Raw genomic sequence first — 18,970 nt, 5'->3', positions numbered from 1 at the left:
AAAAACCGTAAAGAACAGTGTTCCAAAGCCAGAGATGCAGATATCTACTCTGCTTTGTGCCCTATGGGAGGCCAGGGCCCCTTTACTTTGGCTAAGCGTAGTCACAACTTACAGGCTACCTGCTGCCTATCTGTCTCATTATTCAGGAAGTAAGAACAAACAAGAGAGGTGCAGGGCAGCAGGCTAGACAGCTGGCTCAGACTGTGGGCAGGTCACAGATGGGCTGACATGTGTGGAGTGTTCTACCCCTCCACTGGTTCTAAGATCAGGACAGGAGGTTCCTGAATGCCCCCTTCACCTGTAGATTGGCTGGGAACTAGGTGTTCTGAGCCAGGTAGAGAGGGCTTTGAGATGAGTTGCAGGGAATTTCTCTAAACTAAGGGTGGGACTACCAAACCTTGCAAAGGACACAAAACACCTACAAAGGGAGCCAGAGAACAGGAAGTACAAAGTTCCAAGACACCAAACTTTTGTCTTGGGTCAAGAAAGCATACACAAAAAAAGGAATGGGGAAAGCCTGTATGTTTTGGCATAGTGCAAGGAGGTGGATTCTCCTTCTCCACATGGCTTTCGGGGCTATATTTTTTTATGGTGGAAAAATTCTCACTCAAAGTGAATACTTTCAGTGGCCTGGATCAGAGAGGACAGAAGAGAGAGGAATGGGAGAGCATGCACAAGTTTTTCCTTCTTCCACTAGCAAAAAGGCTGCCTGTTAACCAAACATTATGGGAAAAAAGGCAAAAAACAAGCATACCAAACCTCCCCCTCCAACCTTTCTCTGTGTCCTTCAAACCAAAAATCACAAATACATCTAGTGGCTGACCTAATGTCTCCACGCTGCTAGCTACACTCCTACCTTCTCCTCATAATACCTGAGTTTGCAATGCAGCACATTTACTTTACCCTGTTTAAAAGAAGCCCATGTCATAAAAGGACTGGGTGCAGAAGACATTAAAGGCGGTCCACAGGTCAGGCTCCAGCTCGGAACACACAGCCACTTGGCTCAGAGATTCTGCAGGGCTCTTGGCAATGAATGGGCTCTTTGTTCTGTGGAATCTGCTGCAAACATTTGTAAAAATGGATTTGTACAATGGCAACTTGCAGAACCTTTCCCTCACTCTAAAATTAACAACTTGCTCTGTTTAATACTACATTATTGGAGGGGCATGTTCTTGCCTCATCAGAGCTTTGACATTCAACACAACAGCTAAAATCCTAATTTGAAAAGCAATTTCAAAAACTAACAATTTGACAAATGGAGGTCTAAGCAAAGAAAGCTGTTGTGTACACACAGGAGCTGACTCTAATTTGTGTCTCCGATTCTTAGCTTGAGGAAAACAGCTGAGAATCTGACCTGGAGCCAAAAAATGTGATCTGGTTGGTTAAATACAAAGATTCAGGCAAATAAGAAAAATATTGTGAACTAAGAAACAGACACATCAACACACGCATCTTCCCACTGACACGTAAAAAACATTCTATCTGGAACTTTCTCAAGGAACACATCTCTTCTTTTTTTTCTTTTTCTTTCTCAGAATGCCTGGGGAATAAGACTGAGAAGTAATAATGCTCTGAACTTTGGACATCAAGGGATATAATTATCACTTTGCTGGTACCCGTAACATTTCAGTAGAAAGAAAAAATGACAAATGGAGACTACCTAGGATGCATAGGATGCCTCACTGGGGAAGAGTAAACAGTTCCTGACCAAACAGGCTCAAGGAGATACTGTGGGTGTGGCAAGCCCACCAAGGGATGCAAGCCAGTGGAGCATCTGTATGGGGTACTGGCTGTAGGAGGGCCTGGTATGGGCAAAGAAGAAACAAGCCACTGAAACAACCTAGTGTAGGCCTGGCCAAAGTCTGGAGGGTAAGAACTCTTCCTAGAACTAGATGGGGCAGGCAGTAAAGCACAGGGGGTCCAGGCTGCACCTGCAGAAGCAGCAGGCAAGCCCTTAGAAGCATGAGGTAGTTTAAAGCACCTTTCCCTTCGAGGTCCTTCTGGCTCCATCCCTCCAGGCCTTAGTAGGCCAGACCATTGATAATACTTGAAGGAATAGCTGGATTTCTGTGGGTCTTCTCTTTCTGTTCTACAGCCCTGGCAAACTGATCTCATCTTGGAAATATTAGAACTTATGACAACATTTAGGAGCAAAGTCTCTGATCCTTTTCACTGTTTAAAAATGGCACTTTTGGATTTGGTTCTGGGGATAGGTGGGGTGAGAAGAGGGGCTTGCAAAGGAGTCTTTATTCTTTCAGCAGCCTGGCCTTTGTCCCTCTACCTTTTGAGGGAAACAAGTTAAAGAAGAAAAAATCAGAAATGGCATCAGAATTCAGAAGATAGCATTTTCCTGCCACCTTTCTACAGGACTTACAGGAAGTCAAATTCATAAAAGGGAGGGATGAAATCTGAAGAAGGTAGGCCTTGGTAGATCTGGGTCAGGAAACTAAGCAGCTGTGAGCTCCAAGGAAGCTGGGAGGCAAGTCCTACAGACTGTCAGAACTCTACCTGGATGAAAACTTGACAGCAGCATTCAACAGACAACAGTGTTTGAGGCAGGAGGGGTGCAGCAGAAGGAAAGAGCAGAGTTTCTGCCCTTTGGGTTTGTGGGATGAGATGGTAGTCAATCCTCATCAAATGTTGAGGATTAGAATCAAAATTGCCTCAAAAACATCCCACTCACCTCTTTAATAAATCTCCCTATACCACTTTGCTCCTTTGGCGTACTCTTTTTACTTAGTAAGTCAGTGGCTATAAAAAGGCAGTTTGCTCTCTAACAGACAAGTGTACATCTGCTGAGAAAATGTGGAAAAGGTAGGGATGGTCATACCCCTGTTTCCATTGAGGTAGTTGTTTTTGTCAACATTATGGAAATACTCATCTAGTCCATCCCACCCTCTCCCTCAAAATACAAAAAACCTATCTCTAAACAATGACAACACGGTAACATTAAACATCTTCACATTCTGTAAACTGCAAGGAAATGCATCTGCTGCATTCACACAAAAGCATGTGCATCATGTTGAAGGCCATACATTCAACTCTGTCGTGAAATAAATATATAGAAAAATGAGGTTAAAAACAGACAAACAAACAAATTCTTCTTGTATGGAGGCAGCTGCTCCACAGTCTCCATCTTGGTCTCTGGCTCTTTCCTCTGGAGCCTGTCCTGCCCACCCAAGGCACTGCGGGCGGCCAGAGGAGGTGCAGGGCCCAGGTCACTCCTTCACTGCACTTGTCTTGCAGGAGTGCAGCACCACCTTAAAGAGGAGGGGCAGCTGCTCCAGGGGCACATTCACCATCTTTCCTAGGTAAAGGGAACAGACAAGGAGTTAGCAGCAGCCAGTAGGGAAGAAAGCCTGTCTTTTCTCTTCTCAGGCTGCTGGATCCCCTTGGTGTAGGCTGAGGGCAAGGCAAGTATTAGAAGTACAGACGAGGTCACAGCATTAGATAATGTTTAGGCTCACTCTCCCATCTGCTACACTTGTTCTATGCCAGTCAGTTCAATACACTGTCTCATTCAGACTCATAATGTTTCTGTCTGTGATTGCCTCTTACCCCCATTTCACAGCTGAAACGGAAAGGAAGCCCTACTGAGCTCTTTGTAGCTAAAATACTATAGGAAACTTGCTTCCCGCCAACTCCCTAGCAGTCTATAAAACTCTTCACAACAGAATAACTGATTAATAAAGATACTAGAAGTAAGGAGAAGAGTTACAGGAGCAAATAAATTTTAAAAGTCTGGAGAGAAATAGTTTGAAAGGTGTTTTTCACCGACGAACTTCTTAGAACTTTAAGCACATAAACACTGTAAGCAAAGCATGTAAGGCTGTAGTTCGCCCCGACAGTAACTTAGAATCACTTGGAGGGTATTAAAAAATACTGACACCTGGACTTTACCCCATACCAGGTAAGTCAGAATGTCTGGAGATTGTAACCTAAACATTGGTGTTTTTCAAAAGCTTTCAGGTGATTGCAAATCCTGCTGGGTCTAGCCTACATCTGCTAGAGTGCTCTGTGGCTCAAGACATAAGAGAAGAAAATTGTCAGACTGGCATGTTTTCCTTCAAAAATTGTATTGCTAAATTTTACAGAAACAATCCAGTCTAAACATCACCCAGTGAGTGCTTGACAACAAGAACAAGAATCCTCATTAAATGACATAAAGCAACAACAAAGAGCCAAGGTTATACGCTGAAACAAGAAGCAAGGAAGGGTGGAAGCCTGGACCCAGAATATTACCTGCAATGTATCGGATCTCTGGCAAACACATCATAAGATCAGGAAAGCGGTTTGGCTGATGTGTGTATTTATATTCAGTGAAATCCTGACAAATGTACCAATACCGCTTGTTCAGTTGTTCCAGCTGTGAGGCACTGGTCAGACCCCTGATATCTGCAAAAACAAAACCAAAAATCACTTAAGGAAGAGGCGGCGGCGGCGGCGGTGGCGGTGGCGGTGGGGTGGGGAATCAGATTTTTTAAAAAGATGTTAAAAAAAAGGAAATGTTATTAAACATGGTCATAACAGAGATCATTTCTCTTTCTGATGTAGGGAAACTAAGATCTGGATAAAGGAAAAGAAGTAAGATAGTGAAGAAAAAATATGCCAAGGACAGTCCTTTGCCTGCGCTGGGTATTTTAACACCACATCAAACTTTTAATAAAGGGTATGGTGGCACAAAACAGACACTAGTGAGTGTCGAAGAGGTGGCTAACTCCTTACCCAACAACCCTTCACAGCATCTTTGAAGTGGAGGTTGTCAGGAGCCTGACACATATATCTCCAACGTCCTTGTGTTCTCACTGTTCTATCCTGTATGTATGTATGTATGTATGTATGTATGTATGTATGTATGTATGTATGTAGTCTCTCCATCTAAAGTACAGGAGATGAATAAAGCATTCTGTATGTAAATCATATGCAGCCTTTGGGGTCTAGCACACATTTCTCCTCCTATGGAGCGTATATTCTTCAGGGACCTGGGAGCTAGTCTGGTTTTAATTTTCCCCCTCCCCCAACTCCTACCAATGTCCCTAATACATGGTATCAGGCTTGGCTGGAGAAGGCACGTGGTCACCTGATAAATGCATGATGGTATACAGATAGGAGCAGGAGGCCCATGCAGCACTGGAGGTCGAGTGGGAAGGTTGTGGTAAAAAGAAGGCCTGAGCAAGAGTTTCTGGAGTGGAAAACTGAGTGCTTTTAAAGCTACCGGGAACAAAGTCACCCAGGGAACGAGGCATTCTTATGCTACTTTTGATAAAAGAACACCAATTTTCCTTTACAGGCCAGCTACCCGCAACTACCACACACCGCTTGCTGGCAACGTGTGCCATTTGTTGGTGATGTGCCAACAAATCAACTGGACTCTGCAAATGGAAAAGCAGGCTTCGTGTGCACATGGAGGGTTGTTTACCCCCACTCTGCCCCGGGACATCAGAGCCACTGCCAGCCTGTCAACGGGGTCTTATCTCCAACAGTTTCATCAGTCACTCTGCTCTTCTTCAGTTGCTGGTAAACTGGTACATATTTTAATGACGCACGTTCTGTCCTTGGTGTCTGTGTTTAAATGCATTAAAACTGACTAAACAAAGTGAATCCTCTTCCTTCCTCTGTGAGTTATAGAGATTGTGGCATTTAGATTTCAAGAGAAAAGTCCAAGCATTCCTTGCACTGTAGAGGAACAGGGTGATGATTAGGGGAAGTGTAAGCCTTGGAGACTGATGGTCACATGGTGTGACAGATTCTGTGACAGTCCTGGAGGTGGGTGGTGGGGGTGAGGGTGGGGAGTTGTACACAAGACACAGAAGGGCAAGTGCTTACTGGCAAAAATAAATACATGAAACAAACCGCTGCCCTTACCCCACCACCTACTCACCTTGATTCAGGAAGTTAATCGCTTTCATGCATGCGTACTCCTCATTGCTGACCTTGAGCTGATGGAACTTGTGATACAGGTAGATGAGTCGTTCAATCACCTCCATTCCTTCATCACTAAATCTGGAGAACAGATACAGGTTTTTACCTGGGGTACCAATACCAGCAAAAGCCAGGAAGGGCAGGAAGAGGTTATCTACGAGAGGAAAGAAGCTCACTTGGGGGAAACGGAACCCAAAGGGAAACTCATGCTTTGTATGGCAGCCAGTGTAGATTATGTAAGTTGCTGTTTCCAAGGTCAGGCAGAGTCAAGTACAACCAGGTTCAAATCCAGCTGCACCTCACACAGCTATGGGATTCTGGGAAAGTCATCTGACCCCTGTAAGCTTTGAGGTCTCCCTCTGCAAAATGTTTGCCTGTTTATGTTAACAAGAGCCAAAGGAGATCTGGGATAGAAATGAAGAGGAATGTGACAATATTAAGATACAGCTTTTGTGGAGATGCAGTCTCCAGTATGAATAACAGCTGCCATGGTGACTCTATGAGAGCCTAAGCCACAATGTGGAAAATGCTTCCAGTTATGTTCGTTTAGGTTCACTGTTTCTAGCAAGGCTGAGATTATATACAATAAAAAAAAAAAAAAATCTTACTGGCATCCCTAACTTCAGTCCAAGGGGGAAGGAAACACTTTATACAACAAGAGGCTTTGTGCTGGGCACCTTCTGTGCATTCTCAAGCCTGAGTTAGATGAAATAATCACTACCAACACACAGGTGAGAAACTCAAGTTCAACTTGAAGAGGGGACTTGCCCACCAAAACCAGCTGGCTGGTGGCGGGATGGGCACCTGGAACCTGGACTAGCTTTCTGAGGCTCTCCCACCCAAGGTAGTCTGCTCACCAGGACAGATAGGCTTCTTGAATTATTTACACGTGACTTCTTTTCACCTGAAGAATTCTTACATGACCCCGGGTATACAGGTATACAAACTTAACTCTAATAATAAGCTAATAATACACAGTGGAATTCATCTTATTTCTCCTCTTTTTGCTTTGGTGTGTGTGGCATGTGTGGGCGTGTACATATTCATGTCTGTGTGTAAGGGTACATGAGGAGTTAAGAGGTTGACAATGGGTATCTTTCACTATTGTTCTCCACTTAATTTTGGGGGATAATAGTCTCTGATTGAATTAGAACCTCACTAAACTTGTCCAGACCTGCTGGCCAGCAAGCTCTGGGAGACCTACCTGTCCCTGCTTCCATTCAGTGCTGCAGTTACAGACATCCCTAGACTTTCACAGCGGTGCAGGTACTTGAACCAAGTAGGGTCCTTGTGCTATAAGCACCTCACCTACTAAGTGCTTTTTTCCAATCCCAGTAAATTTACTTTAAGACAATTCTTTGCCATGTAATTTTACTATTTATTATTTATTAAATATGACATCAATTTTTCATTCTAATGAGATGGGATATGTGTGTCATTTTTCCATGGAGAAATTAAATTGGATCTGTGTATTTGATACTGACGGACATATAGCAAAGAATTTTTTTTTTTTTTTTGGGAGACAGAGTCTCTAGTCCTAGTCCTAGATGGCCTAGAGTTCAGAACAGGATGCTTCAATTTCAGAGATGTGCTTAACTCTGCTTCCTGCGTGTGAGGATTAAATGAGTGTCCCATCAAAGTTGCTTTAGTTGATAAACTGTTGAAAATTCTGTCCTAATTCTAAGTCAAATTCATTTTAACAATTTTTCAAAATTAATTTCAAGTCACAAACTCAAAAATCAAACTTAAAAAAAAAAAAAAATATATATATATATATATATGGTTTTATATAGCCCAAGCTGGCTTTGCTCTCAGTGTGCAACGGAGATGGCCTTAGCCTCTCCATTCTTCTGACGCTTCACTCCCAAATGCTGAGGTTTCAAGACCAGGTACCTTGCCACACCTGGTTAAAATAAAACAATATAATCCAAAACCATAATTTGGTACTTACAATACTGAGGAACAATGATAGGATGATACTCTTAAGTCTTTGTTTCCAATAATTAAGCCATCATGTTTCTAGATGAACAAATTTGTAATAACCTGGGATCTAAGCTAAGGTATCGCAGGCAATATTTATGTCTGAGGGTGTGTGTGATGGCAATGAGTGTTCAGAACCAAGGTGGCAGAGAAGCTCACTCAGGTCAATATGCTGAGCGCTGCCAGAGACATGGCACTCACAGGGAGACACTTGGCTACATGGTGAATTTGATTTTGAATTAATGTCTGCTTGTTGAAGGTTTAGAAATCTTTTAGTACTGCCAACTGGTGTGTCTTCACATTGTTACACTGCGTCATGTAGGGCTGTGATACATATTTTAGGAAGCTGGGCTCTAGCAGAAAGGACCCAAATATGGGCACACTTTCTATTTTGGGTTAGAAAATGATCACTGTGGGGATAAAGCAGGGTTTAGACAGGGGCCCCAGACATGTCACCAAAGCAAGGAGCCTCTCAGTTTGCTGTGTGAGCTGCTAATTCAAGTTCCCCACTCTTCTAGTCCAATGGCTTTTATGATTTTATTACTACTTTCCCTGACTGACTAATTCATATTGAGTAACCACTCTAAAACCCTTACCAACCATTCTGTGGCATGTTGAGTGCTGGGCACTTTTAGTATTAACCCCCCAACACCCAAAAGTGTATTAATCAAAATCTCCTTTGTTCATATATGGGAATGAAGGCTCAGAGTGGATACTGGCTGTGTTCCTGACATAAAGGCCCTTTCACAGGCATTCTTATTTCCCTGATAGCTTGTGAGAGAAAACATATACCTCTGTATTAGGATAAGGAAGCAGAAAGAGGTGACTCTCCCGAAGTAACAGTAAGAAAGAGCCAAGTATAGGGGCTTTCCTAGTACTGTTCTACCGACCCCAGCCCTGTCAAGCTCCTAAGTGGTACCTGGGAAAGGCAGCCACATGCTATCTCATGAGAAACCTGAAGAGCTTTCTGTTCCCACAGCACCTTATCCTGGGGCCTGGCCCTAGGAGGTGCTGGGTACTTCTGTGCTGCTTGCAGGAAGTAGTGTGCCTAGGGGTGAAGACCACTCCTCATAATAGTACTTGCTGGCTACGTAAGTTGTTGAGCGAGAAAAGGGTTTCACTGACGACACCCTATAATAGCTGCATGGAGGAGTAGGATGGGGATGGCGGAGGTAGAGCATAACACAGAAGGCGAGGATAGCATGGTTGACATCTGTCTGGCAGTTGAACAATGCAGCAAACACAAATAATGCTCTGTCCCATAATCAGTAACCTCTTGCCCCAAGTGCTCACTATTCCATGGCAGGAGCTGCAGGTGTGTGGCTATCGTTCAGCTCAGGCACTACCCTGAGCTGGCAGTGCCAAACCTGTTCCTGGCTATCTTGATCTGGGGGTCACAAAGAAGTTCTCAAGTGCCTGGGCGTGTACACATGCCCAAGACGTGCCTTTTCTCTTGGGGATAGCATAGCCCTCTTTTCCAAATATCTTACAAGAAGCAGCCACCACAGTCCCTTGGCAGTGGTTGGGGTTGGCAGCTGGCCCAGCAGTCCCCACTCTACAGCTTGGCTGCAAAGCTTTCCTCCATACCCGCAGCCCACCCTTTGATAAACAAAATTGTTCTCTGTTCCATGGGTCTGCTCTCTCTTCCAGCCGTTCCTCCTCCACATCTGCCCACTCCACAGTACTGACGCCCCTGTAAGTCCCTGTCTACAAATTATCAGCATTCAAAGCCATAAAGTTGGACAAACACACCCATTCTTCTCCCAGGTTCCTATCACACAAGCATTCTAGGACAAGGAAAACATTCCTGCCAAGATCCCCCAAACCAGTGGACCATTCAGTCAGCAAGTAAAACTGACACTGTGTAAGTTATATCCTATTAAGAGGTGGAGAAGACCAGCTCTTTCCCATTCATCTGAATGTCACTCCCCAGCAGCCATCATCACTACAGTCTTTAAGGAACTGTCATCTTCGCATCACATACAAGTCACATTACAGCTCCATGACACAGTCTAGAAATTCATTCCTGCTAAGAATCTGGTTGATCATAATGGTAGAGAGCTCTGGCTTTGGAGTACAACAGACCTGCATAGTAATTTTAGCTCCATCTTTTTCTACCTTTGTAGCTCCACACATTCACCTCTCTGAAACTCAAGGTCCGTATATCTATCTACAGGGGCTCATAGGATGACAGCAAGGACAACCGTCACATAAGTAGAACAATGACAAAAACGTGTGCAATAAATCCTGTTGGTCATTATACATTTATAGCATTACTATCCCTGTCATTCTTCTGTAATAAGGAGCAAAAAGACTATTTCCTGAGTTGGAGAACTAGTCAAAAGTGCCCATTAAAGTCCAACTAACTCAAAGCATCTTTTCCAGGGAGTGAAAGGGTGTTGATTAGGGCTAGGAGCAGTCACTGGCTGGTGCTACAATCTGCTTTAAATCACATTTGTCCACCTCTGTGTGTGATAACAGTCTGTTGAGGAATAGGCACCATAAAGTTGATTCAGTATTGAGAAGAGAAAAGGAGCTGGTCATGTATCATCTGGGAAGCCTTCTCCTGACAGCAGGCACTCACACTCAGGAGCTGGGAAGAAGCAAAAGCTGCCTGGGGGAGTGGGAGTAGTACAGCAAAATAGGCCAATTAGACTCCTCACCCTGGAATTCTAGCAGAGAGGGGATGCTTGGCACTGATGAGCTAACCCCAGAGGCTCAACTTCCAGATCTGATGACCTCCCGGTCCTGTATGTAGCTTAGACTTCATAGACACCCAAGCCAATACAGAGTGGTTTATCTCGCAGCATGCTCTTCCCAGATGCTCCATCCTCAGTACACCCACAACTTTTCTTGCTCACAGAGTCCTGCTAACACGCCCACCCCACCCCCACGTCTTTGACATCCCTGGCTTGGTGCTGCCCTCTTCCCAAGTCACTGCTGTGCCATCCCACCTTGTTTTCCTTTCCATGGACACAGAGGAGCCTCCCACTCAGCTGTGCTCTAGTCCTGCCTACACCACAGCAGCCAGAGAACACGTTCTCAGATGTGACCTGCCCAACATATCAAATCCAAAGTTTTTTCCTTCTTATTTAAAACAAAAAACAAACAAACAAACCCCCCAAAAAGATAGCAAACAAACAAGGTGGTGGTGCACACCTCTAATCCTAGCACTTTCGAGGCAGAGGCAAACTCTGTGAGTTTGAGGCCAGCCAGTGCTACACAGAGAAACCCTGTCTCAAAAAACAAAAAACCCAATAAATAACAAGAATCTTCCCCCAGACCTCATGCAGCCTAAGGGGGCCTCAGCCTCATGCTCTTCCTAACTCCATTTCCAAAGTGCTGACATCACAGGTGCACATTATCACGTTTCACAGCACTCTGTGACCTGTCTTGTCTGTATTTTCCTCTCCATTCACTTCTCTTCCCTCAGTTTTCTGCTCCCTATATCCTAATACTCAGGACTACTTTTAGAGCCGTACACACACAGCCACCTAGGATTATTTCTAGGATTTCTTTCTTTCCTTCTTTTCTTCTTCTCTGTCTCTGTCTCTTTTCAGGCAAGGTCTCACTGTATATCTCTGGTTGTCCAGGAACTTGCTCTGTATAACAGGCTAACTTTGAACTCTTGAGACTCACCTGCCTCTGCCCAGTTTTAGGACCAAAGACATGAGCTACCACTGCTTTTCTAGCAGTTCTTTGTTCTCCTGCCTTCATCTTGTTCTCCATACTGTACTTAGAAAATTCTCACTTCAAAATGCAGCTCAAATGTCTGTTCTTATGGTAAAGCCAGTATGCAAGTACAGCCCTCCTTCCTAGTCAGTGCCTGAATAGTCCTTACAACCTCCTCAATCTCCTTCAATATGACCTTGCATTATAGATTGTATCTGTTACCATAAATTAAGACTTGAAACTCTCAGAGTCAGAAACCATGTCTAAGCTGGGTGTGGCAGTACATACCTATTACTGCCTCAAAAGACTGAGGCAGGAGAATTCTAAGGTTGATTGATGCCTGCCTAGGAAGCTTAGTGAGATCTTATCTCAAAAAAAAAAAAAAAAAAAAAAAAAAAAAAAAAAAAAAAAAAAAAAGAGAAGGGGTTGGGGATGTCATCTTAGTGGCTGAGGACTGCTGAGGACTTACATTTAAAGCCCTGAGTTTAACATCTCTAAAACCAGACAGGAAGGGAGGGGGGAGGGAAGGAGGGAGGGGAAGAGGAAGGGGAAGAGGGAGGGAGGGAAGGGAGAGAGGAATGAAACACAGAAACCTTATCTGCATGGTCTGTGTTCTTAGAAGCCTTGCCCCAAACAACTTCCAAAACATGCAGCACTTGCAGAGTACCGGCCTGGAAAACCGTTCATGCTACAGGGAGCAGAACCTAGAAGCTGATTCTCCTACTACTACAGGTAGTCAGTCCCAGGAAGAAGTAGTAGATCCCAGGCAAAAAGGGAGGCTGGGCTCTCTGAGGCTAAGTCTATAGACTGACAACATCACAGTAAATTTACTGCTGTAAGTTTACTGCTATCCAAACAGCTCTTCAATCCAAAGTTATGAGTGGGAGAGAGAAATTCGATGGAAATGATGAATTAGAAACCGTAGACAAGCTGGGTGTGGTGGCACGCACCTGTAATCCCAGCACTCAGGAGGCAGAGGCAGGCGCATCTATGTGAATTAGAGGCCAGCCTAGTCTACAAAAGAGAGTCCAGGACAGCCAAGGCTACACAGAGAAACCCTGCCTCAAAAGAAGGAGGAGGAGGAGGAGGAAGAGAAGAAGGAGGAGGAGGAGAAAGAGGAGGAGGAGGAAAAGGAAGAAAGAAGAAAGGAAGGGAGGAGGAGGGGGAAGAGGAAAAGAAGAAGAAGAAGAAGAAGAAGAAGAAGAAGAAGAAGAAGAAGAAGAAGAAGAAGAAGAAAAAGAAGAAGAAGAAAAAGAAGCAGCAGCAGCAGCTGTAGACAAAGGTTTAAGTCATATAGGAAAAAAATGTCAGGTAGGTGCACCTTGAAGCTAGTGAACAAGGGAATGCTGGAAAAGCAAAGGAGAGAGCAGGTTCCCAGACTTCCACTCAGCTGTGCACAAAGCTCCTGAAAGCCTTGAAGCTTTGCTCCTTGCTTAAGTGTTGGCCTCTTTTTAATGAAATGCTTAGGATGGTGGGAACTGATACACCCTAGTCCTGTGAAGAGAATTGTAGGAGCTAGTATCATATCTTTTCCATATCTCATTTATCTTTGTTTAGGTATTTTTTAACCACATGACTTGTATTATTTAAACTGTCCAAAAAAGGTGGTTTATTGAAATGTCTATTTAAATGTGAACTAAGCTATCTAGGACATTGCATATAAGTAAACTAATAAACCAGAGAAGTTATTGAAAGAGAAACTTACCTGTCTTATTTGTGGGGGTCAGAAATTAAGGGTTTCATCTGCCCTAGGTCTTCAAAGAAATTGGCTAAATAGTATTTGGATAAGTCATGGAAACAACAGGGAGAAAAAGATTGTTCTAGAGAAAAAGGTTAGAGGATGCTGGTCATCTAGAAGAAAACCGTATGGCTAGAACAGAACAGTGAGGAGACCTGCTTGGCTCAGGCCTATGCTCTTAACATCTCACTGCACCTCAGGTAGCGGAGAAGAGCCGAAGCCATCAGGCAGGACACAGGGTAGGGATCACAAGCTGTGGGACAAGCTCAAGGCTAGCTTTTAGGTTAAAATCTAAAACCTTTAAGGGCTGGGTTCTATGAACTTCAACTTTCCCACCATAAACAAGCACAGTGTCACTTATGTTACCACAAGTTATAAGAATCAGTAATATAAAGCTGTCTCCAACTGATACCAAGATGACTCCCAAGATCCTTGGGGGCAGAATTCAGATTTTTGTTTTTCCCAGATATGCCACCCCACTACTCTAGACAACTATTAAAGCAACAGCTTAGCACTCTGCCAGTCTGATTGTATGGCACTTACTCACCATCCTCATCTTACTGGACAAGGACTTACTGTACCACCTAGTCTATCCACTTAGAATCTGTGACTGGCTGACAACAAAGCTAATAAGGATTACGATTCGGGTCTGTGGGGTTTAATGCACCTCCATTGGAGACTAGGTAGCCTTTCCTCACAGGGAGGATGATGGCTTGGTTGCTGCAGATATCCTCCCCAGTCAGCAGCTCACCTGTGTAGTTCTTCATCAGAGGGTGAGTACTTGGCAGTGACATCAGCCAGCTCCCCAAAGATCTGCTTGCTGTAAACTGTGAGGGACGAGAGCAGGATTAACTCCTGCCATGTAGAGCTCAAGAGGCACGTGTAATCCTTGATTGAGAGCTCGCAGAAGAAAGGCAGCTTCTTGATCCAGGCAATCTGCCTAAAGAGCAACTCGTCAGCCAGGCGGCAAAGCAGAGCAAACAGCTCTGCTTGTGTCACAGCGTATCTGGGGGTAGGGACAGGAGAGAGTCACTTCCAACAGCCAGAGAGTGAGGCTAGGAACAGAGGAGGAGGATACTCCTGGAAGGCACAGTATTTCCTTGGCAGTAGGCCCTGTGACCAGAGATTTCCAGTTTTACTCAACTTCTTATGGAGGTATAGGATTGGGGCCAGCAAAAAGCTGAGGCAGGAGAGGTGAGGAGGGTGCAGTGAGATGATCTGTTGAGGGTAAAGGAGGCTTAGAAAATTCTGGAATTATGAGGAACTTTCACTCTTAATGTTGGTGTTCTCTGATGTCTCATGCCTTACAAGAAATTCTGCTCTACTTTTGGCAATGAAACCTCCAATGGGGTGGGTGTGGAGCACACCCATGTATAAGGAACAATACCTACGTGCAAGAAAAGAGACAAAACCCAAAGTAGCTCCCAGGGGGCCAGACTGCTCAAGAGGACAGAGGCCTTCAGAAGCCTTTCCTGTCCTCACTGTGCCCCCTAGTGGTGACAGTTCAGAAACCAGAGTTGCTTAGCCTTTCCTACAAGCAATTTCTCTAGCCCACAGCAGGCCTCTCAAGGTTTCCAGTCCCCTAGTCATTCTCTTCCTCATACCCTACATAAAAGCTTTGTGGAAATCTTTTCTGTAGGTATTTAGTTCTCATTTTCTGAAACTGGAGGCTAGCTTATGATCCCAGGATACCCTCTGGGAGGTGTAAGAGTTTAGCAACCTATGTTCTCTACCTAAGAAGTAATGGGTGCCTAACTATAAAACACTCCAGTAGAGCCAAATGCAGACTGAGATCTCTTCACCTATTCAGGCCTGCACCAAAGGCTGACAGTATGTGCCATAGGTTATTCATGGGACATGCTAGCTAGGGATATAGACAGGTCATAACCAGTTAGGGCTTGAATGATTTATAAATCCTAAACATGACGTAGAGCTTATTTTGTGCCAGAAGGGACAAATGCAAACATTCCAGGGAAACAAAGGCCCTTCAATTTTTACAGGAACTGAAAAGTAACCTGACCTCTTTGAGAAAAGATGCTTAAGGATCCATAAGGGACCAATGCCTTCAATGACAAAGCTGGGGTTACAACTGATGCATGGTAGGGACATTTTGTGACTACAAGGGGCCAAGCAGGGCAGAATTCACTCACCCATCTTCAATCAACATGGGTGTGCCCAATGGCTCCAGGTCTTCAGCTGACATCAGCTGGTGAATCAGACTGTAGGACTGAGGGTCCAGGCTTCGAGCTTGTGTGGGCAGAAGTGGTGAGTGGCCAGAATAGCTAAAAAGGTGTGGTATGTACTGATAATGTGGAGGCACTGACATCCCCATGTACTGATCCCTGAATGTCATGAATCCATTTAGTTCCACAGACCTACTGGAGAGAAAAACTTCACATCAGGAAAAGCCATCACAGGTTGAATACCTGCTCAAAGGAAGTAAGTCAGGAGATGATGGCTGAGGTGCTCTCTGGTCATGAAGCCTGTGACTAATCAAACTATGGATGGAAATAAAGGTTATATGTGTGTCTACCCTATTACACTGCCCTCATGAGACAAGGATTCTGTGTGGATATAGAAACATGGGCTCACCATTGGCAAACTCAGTGACCAGTAGTATAGGGTGATATAAATAATTATGAATTGGATGAAGTCTTTGTACTGATGTCACACCTAGCACCTTGTTCATGCTAGTCAGGTGTGTTGCCACTGTGCCTCCTTTTAACATATATCTTGAGACAGAGTCTCACTAAGTTGGCAGGGCTAACCTTGAACTCACTTTGTAGCCCAGGCAAGTCTTGAAGTTGTGATCCTCCTGTCTTAGCCTCCTGGACAGTTGGGAGAGTAGGTTTTCACCACCAGGCCCAGCCTGGAAGAGTTTTTTTTTTTAAATATATTCTAATAGTCTATGGTGACAAAAATGTGTGTTTATATTGCTGTTTTAGTGTAAGGAAAACAAAGGCATAGGACAGGCTAAGTGGACTTAATTAGTCCAAAACCCAAATCCAGTGTCTAGCATGAAATATAGCCTGATGTCTTTAAGTCCCTAACTATTAAAAAGAAAGAACAGTGTATAATTGTATAATTGAACGAAATAAAAAGCTCTAATTGAATCTGAAGAAGATTGTTTCCTGCTTCCTCTCTTTTGGAAAAATCTAACCATTTTCCCAATTAACTGTAAAAAAAAAAAAATCACATCTATTATTTATATACATGTTTGTATTACACACACACACACACACACACACACACACACACACACACACACACACACGAGTGAATCCCACAATGCATGCATGAGAGGACAACTACTGGGAGTTCTCTTCTACCACATAAGTCCTGGGTCATCTCAGGTAGTCAGGATTGGCAGTAGGTGCCTTTACTTAATGAACCATCTCACCAGCCCATTCCCTGAATGTATCTCCTATAATCAAATTTGGCAAACTACAGCTTATAGGCCAGATGTGGCCTAGAACCTATTTTTGGCAAATTAAGTTTTACTTGAATAAAGCCACACTCTGTGCTTTATATATAGTGTGTACCGTGGTGCTTTTGAGCCACTTAGGCACAATTGGGAAGCTGGGACCCAGGCCAGGCTTACAAAGTTTACAATAGTAAATATATGACATTTTAAATTTATTTATTTATTTGCTTGTTTGTAGACAGCCTCTATGTAGCCTTAACTGTCTTGGAGTGACCTTTTTTAAAAAGAGAATTTTTATTTTTTTTTTATTTATCATTTTGTATGTGCTTGTGCACATGTGTGTAGGCCTGAAGTGGAGGTCAAGTGTCTGTCTCAACTGCTCTCCATCATATGCTTTTGACACAGGGTCTAACAGGACCTAGAGCATATTGATTCAGCTAAATTAGCTGGCAGTGATCCCTGGTGATCTTCCTGCCTGTTGTTCCAGTGCTAGAAGGAGACAAAATCCACATATTCTTCATTGTGCACCTGGCTTTGATGTGGTTGCAGGGGATCGAACTTAGGCTCTCACACCTTCAGAGCTATCTCCACAGGCCCTACTCTGTGACATTTTACTCGTTTATTTATGTATATGAATGCTCTGACTGATATTTATCTGCATGCCAGGAGAGAGCATTGGATCTCATTAGAGATAGTTGTAGCTACCATATGGTTGTTGGGAATTGTACTCAGGACCAGTGGAAGAGCAGACAATGCTCTTAACTTCTGAGACATCTCTTTAGCTCCCTCCTCTGTGACATTTCAAGAAAATACTTGTCAATTCTTGACCTATATGAAAGATTTCTGGGGTAAGGAGACCTTCCATGGTGGCTCAAAGCTATACTTTACATCTGTTAGCTATACTTTACATGTGTCAGCTAACTTAGGAAAGCATGACTTGCCTCAAGAGGTTTTCATTTTGAATTCCCCAATAACACTAGCTCTGGCGAGTCAGAAAAACTACAACTCAGTTCAATAGACCATGCACTGAAATGCTAAATGAAGCCCATGTCGGCAGGCACACAAGTGGCACTCAGCAGTCTGCAAAAGAGATGGCTGATGTTTTGTCCTTGTTAAAGACCTGGCTTTGCACTATCCTGCTCCCCCAAGAACCTTTGGGCCCAATGGCAGCAAGGCTAAGACAACCTGGCAGAAGAGCACTCTACCACAGTCTTCAGAGGACTATGTTGGCTGAGCCCTAGAAGATGATATTGGGCTTGCCTTTAGCTCACCTGGATGACAGTGTGGAGCCTGGTGAGGGCTGGTTGCTCTCTGAAGCCCTGTTCCCAGGGGAACTGTGGTCACTGTCACCATGGTTGCTCCAGTGATTGGCTTCTTCCTCAAACTCCTGTCCAGACATGATTCGTTCAATCTCTTCTTCTGATATCTTTGACAAGAAATGGATACATGTTAGATTTGGTGCTGCAGATCCCTTCTGTTCTCTCTTTAGGAAATCAATTTATACTCAAGGTCTCTCATAATCTTTGGACTTTGTTGGATATGCCCAGTGTATTTGGATACAATCTTTGGATCTTGCCTGCTAGAATCCTGGTTTATTACAACTTTCCCCTTGCCTATTGACCCTACCTTCAAGCCACAAAATCTATTTCTCAACTCTTGTCTTGAAGTCTTTACTTTCCTAACTAAAACTCCATTCTTCAATGACAATCTCCTGCTTGCCCATCCCAATAATGAGTGTTACCTCCTTTGTAAAATTATCTATGGTTATTTACCCATTTATAATTATGTGGATTCCGAGAAAGGAAGGATAGAATTGTGGTTTGAACTATGTGAAGCTAAGTTACTTCCATCTGTTTGGTAGAAAGAACAAAAGCCCTTCCTGATTGGATTCTTGTGAGGATTAATCAAATCAGATACATAGAAGGGGGCCTAGCAAGAATGACAATTATCGAGGCACTGAGGGTTACAATAGCATCATTTGGGGATTGTTTTGTTTTGAAAGAGGGTCTTGTTACAGTGCCCAGGCTAGCCTTAAATTCCTAGGTCAAGTAGTCCTGCTTTAGTCTTCCAAGTAGCTCAACTGTAGGTGTGTGTCACCATACTGGGCTGTCACTGTCACAGGATACATACAGTTCTCAGAGAAGGGGAGACTTCCATAGCTATCAACTGGCTTTGGCATATCTAGCAGGACTGGGGCCATCTTCTATTGAGGCTAGATATCCCCAACCAAGTCT

General features: G+C 43.8%; 1 protein-coding gene across 3 annotated transcripts in view; it reads right to left on the bottom strand.

Annotated features, from left to right (window-relative positions):
• Positions 1–495: 495 nt before the first annotated feature.
• Nr6a1 (nuclear receptor subfamily 6 group A member 1) overlaps positions 496–18,970 on the bottom strand; it is a 172,552-nt gene continuing 154,077 nt past the window's right edge. Inside the window, exons 6-11 of one of the 3 annotated variants that reach the window (XM_051167183.1) lie at positions 18,008–18,162; positions 15,463–15,690; positions 14,064–14,318; positions 5,882–6,003; positions 4,243–4,395; positions 496–3,307 (exon numbers count right to left, since the gene is read on the bottom strand). In XM_051167183.1, the coding sequence (XP_051023140.1) occupies positions 3,219–3,307; positions 4,243–4,395; positions 5,882–6,003; positions 14,064–14,318; positions 15,463–15,690; positions 18,008–18,162 (1,002 nt within the window). In that variant the 3' untranslated portion in view covers positions 496–3,218. The remainder of the gene's footprint in view (positions 3,308–4,242; positions 4,396–5,881; positions 6,004–14,063; positions 14,319–15,462; positions 15,691–18,007; positions 18,163–18,970) is intronic. The other 2 variants (XM_051167186.1, XM_051167184.1) reach the window with 2 other exon arrangements.

Source organism: Acomys russatus, chromosome 24 (assembly GCF_903995435.1).
Source record: "Acomys russatus chromosome 24, mAcoRus1.1, whole genome shotgun sequence".
NCBI lineage: Eukaryota > Metazoa > Chordata > Mammalia > Rodentia > Muridae > Acomys > Acomys russatus.
Note: the sequence above shows the minus strand (reverse complement) of the source record. Positions and strands in the feature narration are given on the sequence as shown.